The sequence below is a fragment of the Poecilia latipinna genome, unplaced genomic scaffold, assembly GCF_001443285.1.
Source record: "Poecilia latipinna isolate Pla-1442-1.1 unplaced genomic scaffold, P_latipinna-1.0 Scaffold5765, whole genome shotgun sequence".
NCBI lineage: Eukaryota > Metazoa > Chordata > Actinopteri > Cyprinodontiformes > Poeciliidae > Poecilia > Poecilia latipinna.
In genome coordinates, this window is record NW_015118381.1 from 1 (window position 1) to 8,608 (window position 8,608).

General features: G+C 35.0%; 1 protein-coding gene across 1 annotated transcript; it reads right to left on the reverse strand.

Annotated features, from left to right (window-relative positions):
* Nucleotides 1-5,928: 5,928 nt before the first annotated feature.
* On the reverse strand, nt 5,929-8,541 carry LOC106943722 (receptor-type tyrosine-protein phosphatase eta-like). Its single transcript, XM_015027029.1, has 5 exons — nt 8,282-8,541; nt 7,976-8,098; nt 7,651-7,811; nt 6,972-7,107; nt 5,929-6,595 (listed from the first exon to the last, which is right to left on the reverse strand). The coding sequence occupies exons 1-5, from the start codon at nt 8,342-8,344 to the stop codon at nt 6,485-6,487; spliced, it is 594 nt and encodes a 197-aa protein (XP_014882515.1). The 5' UTR covers nt 8,345-8,541; the 3' UTR covers nt 5,929-6,484.
* Between the last annotated feature and the right edge of the window lie 67 nt (nt 8,542-8,608).

Below are 8,608 nucleotides of genomic sequence, written 5' to 3' on the forward strand. Positions count from 1 at the left end.
TGATGACATGGTGTCACTTTTACACCAGATGTAATGAGACACACTCTGTCCAGAGAGTCCAGCTTTTGTCTCATCAGTAAACAGAACATTTTCCTCAAAGTCTTGGGGATCATCAGGATATGCTCTGGAAAATTTGCTTTATTATTATTTTTACTCAGGAGTGGTTTTGGAAACTTGTCATGCAGGCCATTTATTTATTATGTTGGAGGCACAATGTTGCTAAAAATAGAGCTGATCAACTGCAACAACCCCAGATCATAGTGCTGCCCCCACTGGCTGCTACAATAGACATTATGCATGATGGGTGCATCATTTTATCTGCGATCTTAACCTGACGCCCCAATCAGCCTGGAAGAGGGTAAATCTGAAGTCATCAGATCTCATCACCTTCTTCTGTTGCACTGGACTCCTGTCTATTCTGCTTTCTTACCATTTAAAGCCTTTTTCTCCATTTAACTTCACTGATACATTTCTACACAGTTGATCAGTGATAATCAATACACTGTAAAACATTAAGAGATGCTTTAACTGCCTTGAAAATGAAATTTAAGTCAACAAGAAAATGGTTTTGTTTTAACTCAGAAATCAAAGTTCATGAAGTTGATTTAACAAGACACAAGTTGTCTAAACATTTTTTAAGTTCATTAATCTTGAATTGTGAGTTTTAACTTTTTAAAAGTTAAAACCAAATAATTATTTCACAATATGCAAGAAAAAAAAACTGTCCTCACCCAGTTAAAGAGCCACATTTCTCTGTTATTTTACTCACAATATGAAGTTAAAATAACAACTTATTTTGCTGTAGAATAATTTAACTTCTTGTTTCAAATCACATGAACCAAATTTCTGATCTGATGATGAATTTTATGAAACATCTGAATGAATTCAGCTCAGAAACATTTAGTGTGAACAGATCAATGTAACACACTTCCATCTCAGGAGAGAAATACACGCCGCTAAGCATTCTGGGAAATAGTTCCCACTCCTGACTTTTTCTTCTTTCAGTTTTTAAAGTGCAAACCTAAAAACTCTGTTTATTCAACTCTTAATAAAAAGTTAACACAACTTACTGCTGTAAGTTTATCTTTCACAAACTCACAGGTTTAGGTTAAAAATATAAAATTAACTAAATTTATTTGACTTAAAGAGAAGAAGATAGTAGACACAACTAAATGCAGCTCAGATGTTTTACAGTGTAGTTCCCTCTGGGTTGTGGAAATGTTCTTACTTTCACTATTAAACAAATTACAATGCAGGTTCTGTTGAAGCTCGTTTCTCATATTAAAAATACCTTTTGAAAAAACCTTTAAGCATATTATTTATTAAACTGATATTCCTGTAGTAATATGTTTTTCTTATTGTTCTGAGGTAATATTTAAATCTTTGATGTGTTTTCGTTTTCTGTGAATTAAAAATCATCTTATGAGAAATGAAGACTTGAAAACATCATTTTAGTGAATTGAGTTATTGAAATAAACTTTTTATTATATTACAACTTACTGAATGGGTTTCTATGCGAGTTCTATTTTATTTCTTAATTTCAACAACAGTTGCACCGGTCGCTGATTATCATCATTTCTTCTGTGGCAACAAAGGCTCCTCACATTTCTTCCAGTTTTTAAGACTGTTTTGAACTTCTTTACTTAATTTTAGTCGCTCCAACTCCTTAGACGTCTTCTTTGCTTGATTTCTGTACATTTCTGTGTTCAGTATTTTGAGCCGTTTTCAACAGATTAACATCTCTGGATCTCTTTAGACATGGTTGTTTAAGAAATGAGAAGCTGTTATTCAACCCCAACTGCATCTCTGACAGCTGGAAGATGATCATCCATGTATTTATTATCTAATTTGCTTCTTAAATCCAACTAATGATTTTTTTTGTTTGGACAGGCAAAGTGTACTTTTGCTTCTTGAGCTGAAGTACAGCGATGACTATCATGAGCCCCTCTGTGGTTAACACTGTTTCCTTTTGTTGAGGTTCAGCGTTTTTCACACAGCTGCAGCTTCTGATCCAGTAAATGTAAAGATGATACAGAACTTACCAAAAGCAGGCTGAAGAGTAACAGGACGACTGAGGTGGATCTGAGTGATAAAATCTCCATCTTTGTCATTGATTATTCCCCTAAAATCACATGAACAAGCAGAGGCTCGTCTCCGCTGTCAGGTAAACCTCAGCTCTTCCACCTCATGTGTTGACTGAAGCAACAAATTTACCCCAGCTTGCTGCTGATTCAGAGCCGTAATAAATCCAGTGTTGACTTTTAATTCCTAACCAGGTCCTCCTTTTGTAACCTCTGGTCCCTTCTCTTACTCACAAGTGACACAGTAAATAACTGCTTCTCCTTTTTAGACTTGTGTGAGCTCGGGGACCTTTGCCCCGCCTGGCACTTCCTTATTAACAGTTATAGTTGCTGCTTTCAAAGGGACATCGATCAAGCAGATTTGCCTGCTTTGCAAGTTTATTAGTGTCGATTGCTTTTTATCAGCTGTAACTGTCTGCTTCAGGGTTATGACCCGCTCATTCCTTAAATCATCCGTAAATAAAGGTAAACATCTATAGACGTCTTGTGATGTCGACATTTAAAGTTTTACTTCTTTAAAATATTCATCTGTTCTGGTTTTGTTAAAGATTTTGTCTGTTCACAGTTTGAGCGAGTTGTGATATTTATGGCTTCCTTGCGGTTTGGACCTATAAGGAACTGCAAACTGAAAATGCGAAAGGCAGAGCAAAAGTCCAACCCGTTTATTGAACTAACACATTTAGTTGGCCTCAATAAAAGCTTCACAAAGAGCAAAGAGCCTCTTAAAACCATCTAACCACAGGGGGAACATGTGAAGGAAGTATCCTTCCTAAATGATAATTTTCCACAACCATGAATGATAAAACTTTACAGCAGAACTTTAATTACCTTCCGTGTTTCAAACAGAGCGCAGCTTGTTTCAGATGCTTTTATAAAGATGATTTATTCAACATTCATGATAAATTATAGGATTTATTGATAGGAATGTTTATTAGTTATCATAAAATTTCAATAATATGGTAGAAGCCGTCATGTTCAGGAATTCAACGTTAATGAACAAGTGAAGCAGACACAATAAACAATATTTAATCACTGTATTAATTTAAACGTTGCTTAAGTTCTAATTTATAACAAAAAAGTATTTCTGATGGAGTCTAGAATTACAATAATGTTCTGACAACCATTCATAAAACCACAGCAAAATAATGTGAGTTTTTAGTCATATTTCCATGAGGATGTGGGAAAAACAAACAGGTTTCTATGAAGAATGAAATAAAAACGCCCAGCGTTGCTAAATGAAGAAAGTCCAGAATTTCCTGAAAACATGTTGAAATGTAATTTACTTAATCAGGTCTTGTTAACTAACAACATGTTGTATAAGAACAAGGAAGAAACGAGTAAAAACGATGATGTTGGCTGATCCCTTTCATTTACTCATTAACATTTCAGTACAAAATTACTTTTATTTTATTTTTCTTTTTAAGACTATGAGCTAACAGAATGTAGCCTTTTCAAGATAATCCCAAATAATCTAAATGAAAAGATTTAGAGTCAAGATATATAGACACACCTCCAAAAATGTAAATATTGTAAAATAGTTACATTTTACTCCTTTTTTTAGAACGTGAAACTAACACATAGATTCATCACACATGAAGATTTCAAACTGTTATTATAATCTAATTCTCTCTAAGTTCATTAAAAAAAGACTTTCTTTTCATGCCCTAAAAGTCATATCATGGCCAACACAACTGCTTGCAGCCTGCTGACTTCCCAGCTGTCATTACCACCCAGCAAAGGGCAAAGGTCACTGGTAAAGAAGTGAGTTGTTCAGAGTATCCAAGTGTATCAGTGGAAAGTTGAGTCAAAGGAAAAAGTGTGGAATTAAATTGTAAATAATATTTGCATAAAGAAATTTGTGTCAGACTGCACAAACTCTGAAGTACAATAAATTACATGTAACAATTCAACGTTTGCTATTTTAGAAACATAAACACTAGAGGGCAGCGTTCCTCTGTATAGTTTAATTCCACAATGAAAAAAGAAAACAGGCGATCCAACTTAAAAAAGTCAATTTGTCATAAGTTATTAAATTAAGTTTATCCAAATAAATATATTAAGTTTATTAGGTTGTCATGTTAAATAAATATAAATAAAACAATTTCGACAAACTTAATTTGACTACCTGTAGCAAATTAAGTTAATTTTTTTTAAGTTAGAGCTCCATCTTATTTTAGTGCAACATTAAAAAAGTAATTTTGGCTTTCTTAAAATAATTGTAAAGTATTTTAACTTAAATAGAAAGCAAGTAAACTGACAGCAGACTGACAAAGTGAAACATCTAAGACTGAAAATAACTAATGCTTTGATCATAGTTAAATGTTTATCTTCCATCAGATTATTTTACTTTATATAGCCTAAATTTGCTTCAACATATGAATCTTTACTTTTCAAGGGTTTGGAAAAACTTTTCTTTTTTTTTGTTGCTACATTTTGTGCTACAAAATCAATACTGAAAATACTCAAGAGCAAATTTTGACACAAGAAAATGCATTTTAGCACAAAGAAACATAATGGCTGAAACAAAAAAACAGTGGTCAAAATGATACAGATATTCACATATTCTTAAAAAAATTACATAGGTGATCCAATTCCGACTTTTTGTCAAATCGGATTTTTTTTTTTTTTTTTTTTTGCCGCGGTCGTTTCCAAATTTAAACAACTTGTACGTGATCTCCAGTTGAACTGCAAACGACCTGAAAGTGTCCCGCATGCGCACTGGAGGGCGCAATAACGTCACAAATAGAGAGCGTGCTCAATGTTTTGCCAACCGCCACATCACTGAGTGTTTGCGGAAGTAAATGTGGATGCTAATGGTGTAGCATAGCTTACGATTTTGAAGTTGTTGTCCGACCGGAACCAGAACATGAACAACTTAATCCTCATTATCGTCCGCCATGGTTATGGGTTGTTATCTTTCTCCTTTCTTGAGGATATCGGGACGCAGAATAGTGACGTTTGTCGAGTATCAATGACGTTCCGGGAGATGAATGCGACCTGCCTGTACAGACTTGAGTCATATTTGAAAATATCGGATGCATCAGATGTCCAAGTGGCCTGGGTCACATTCAGGGAGAAAAAAAAAATCTGATCTGTGTTGTTCAGACGGTCTTAAAAAGATCAGATACAGGCCGCATTAAGGCAAATAAATAAATAAATAAATAAATAATAAAATCGGTATTAGGCCACTTCAGGCTGCAGTGTGTGTGAACGCAGCCTAAATGTGACGAATACAGCTTGTAAATAACATTTACTGCTATACATCCATCAACCACTAGGGGCCGCTCCTGCTCTTCCTCCACAGCTGAAATCACTTCTTCCTCACTACTAGTGGCATAAAACCTACTAACACCCAACACTGCACCACTTCCCCGCTGAGCCCCTGTGATGTTTTCAATCTGTGGTTTTTATTTCCTGTACAATCTAATCCTGTACTGAGAGTAAGCCTGTGGTTAGAGTTTCGCTTTGATGTTGTTTTGCTTATTTTGTATTAGCTTGGTAAATGATCTGACATTTATTTCTATTAAAGGTCTAATTTTTTATGCTAGGCAAGGAGCTAAGACTTTGTTCTTGTGTAAATAAGTTTTATTTCCAGATAAAGATTATATTTTGTTGTAATTTGGCCCTTAGAGACTCTCTCTGAAGTTTATTGCTTGGTAATATAAAATCACTTTTACATTGAACTGAGTTATGTAGTTCTGAGTAATGTTTCTTATATTAACATTTTGAGATTTTTGATAACATTTAAGTCTTTTTTTGACCACCTGAAGAGAAATTTTCATAAATTGGCTTCATAATTATTTAACTTTGGAGGAAGGAAATGGACGAGTTCACAAGATATTTTTTACAGTACAGAAACATTTATTAAACATTCAGTATAAAACAGTCACATCTTGACTAGAGGTGTACAACGCTACATATTTTGGTATCAATCTGATACCAAGTAAATACAGTTCCAGTATCGCCAATACCGATACAGATACCGATACTTTTTACTATTTGAGTTTGTTATAATAAACTTCTGTCCTGTTTTTGTAGTTTTTTCTTTGAATTATTTTGTTAAAATATAAGACAGAATTTGGAAAAAGTTGATAGGTGTCTACAAACACCTTAACAACATCAACACAATAAACAGAAAAAAACTAATTTGTGGGTTTTTTTCTAAAGTGCAAAAAACCATTTCAGAGCAAATCCCACAACATCTTTTAAGGTAGAGATAAAAATACATAAATAAAATAAATTTCAACAGAAAATCGGAAACCAAAGTGTCAATTTTAATATCCAACACAGATACCGACTTGGTATTGATATTATCAATATTTATATCAATCCGTCCACCTCCAATCTGTTCACACAGACATGGTTTACCCTTATGTTATTCCAGGAATGAAACTAGTTTTGTGTTACATAATTTCCTGAAGCTGGATGGTGTTTGCATACGTGTCGTCATTCTCATAAATGTGTTCATCCTGCAGGATGTCCATGATGCACTGGTGCAGGAAAACGTACTGCGACTGAGAAGGAAATGAACAAAACAAAACTCGGTTGCAGCATCTGAATTAAGACGGAAACACAGAAATTTACAACAGGCTTCTGCTCATTTATTTATTTACTTATTTTTCAGATTATCTGTGTTTGTGTGAGCCTGAGTTTGTTCAAAATAAAAAAAGAACCATCTAAACCATCCATAGATATAAATTTTAAACGGTCAAATTCAGCACATTAGAAATCCCTTGGATGGATAATTCAGCTTTACAGTTCAAATTTGTCAGCAGAAAGTCTTAATTTGACACAAAAGGGTAAAAATAGGAAAACACTTTGTTTCCAGAACTTATTTTTTGGATTATATAGCTTCAGTAACTATTCTGAAGCAGCATGAAGCAGCTTTACCTCCGTCTGCACCATGTGTGATCGATGTCGCCTCATCCTGTGTAAAAAGTCCTTGATGCCGACAGCTTGTTGTTTCTCCAGCTGCTGCAGCAGGAAGTCCAGAGCGATGAAAGTTCCCGTTCTTCCCACTCCGTCGCTGCAAAGAAACACAAGCAGCTCTGGTGTGATCGAATGAAAATAATTTACTTTTTTATTTACCTGCAAATGTTTTCTCCATCTACTCAATATTAGGGTTATTGCACATAGAAAAAAAACCTCTTGGGTTTTTTGATTAATCCAATTAATTTCTGAGCTCAAATGTAAAAAAAATTCAACTTTTCAAACAGAAATTATCTTAACTCTGTAGATTTTATTCTTTGTCAGGAATTTTCTTTTAAATTAATGAATGGATATTCGCATCTATTGACTTCATTACTAAAATCCAAAAGTTTGGATTGCGCGTGTGTAAAAAACTCAAAACAAGGTGCCATAAGTTAGTGGCATATTTGCAGGTATATATTCAGAAAAATAATCATTTAATCTGAACTGTTTTCATTAGTTTGGGTCAACAAAACAAAATTAAATATCTGGGTTTATTTAAGTCCATCAAAACCACAACCTTGAAATTTTGCTGATTGTTGCTGCAAACATCTGTGGAGTAACGACAGACCATACTGGGTAAACTGGGTAAACTGGGTACCTGCAGTGGACCACGGTTGGAGCCTTTGATCCGTCACTCTCGATGTCCTGCCTCACAATCCTTCTGAACTGGATCAGGACCTCTGTGCCCTGAGGGACTCTGCGGTCAGGCCAGACAGTGAAGTGGAAATGTTTGACTGATCGTTGCTCTGAGCTTCTTTTCTGTGTGGAAACATTAATATTCAATAAAACATTTAGTGTAATGTCATAAAAACACTGAAACCCTTGAAAAGAAAAGGATATTTAAAGAGCAACTATGCAGCCAAATCCTAAGAGTTTTATTAGACTTACTATTAGTATCCATGTGTTAAAGTGACGTCCTGTACCTGTTTGATGGTAAACTGCCTCAGTGTCCAGTTGGGTTCCTTCAGTTCAGACGTTACAGAGACCAACACGTCTCCATACTGACTCTGCTTCAGGCCTTCAGGCCAGTACTGTGCACATTTGGCCTGCACATAAAAAAAGACATAACATTTCCATTATTCATGTTCTGATTCAGTTTGACTATCTACTATAATTTAATTCCCTTTTAATTACAATTCAACAAGGAAAGTAACCTGTTAACTTTCATTTTGTTCTTTAACTTAATTTAAAACCTGACACTTGAATAACTTTGATTTTTAAAAACGTACCCGTCCTGCTTCTTTGTGGTTGGTAACCATGACAACCCTCTTCACTTTCTGTTCCCAAATCATCCGCCAGAAATCAACAACTGTGGAGGGCAGAGGACCCTGCGTGGCGATGTACTCTCTGCTGCTGTTGTAGCCCTGCAGAGAAAAAGGCTGCGGTCACTCTGCAGCCTGAAGTCACACAATTCTGATTTTTCTCTCACTGCGACCTGAATCTGGTCATTTCTTGACAGTCTGAACAACAAAGATCGGATTTTTTCGAATGCGACCCAGACCACTTGGATATCCGATACGTATCCGATCTTTTCAAATACAACCGGAGACTGTACA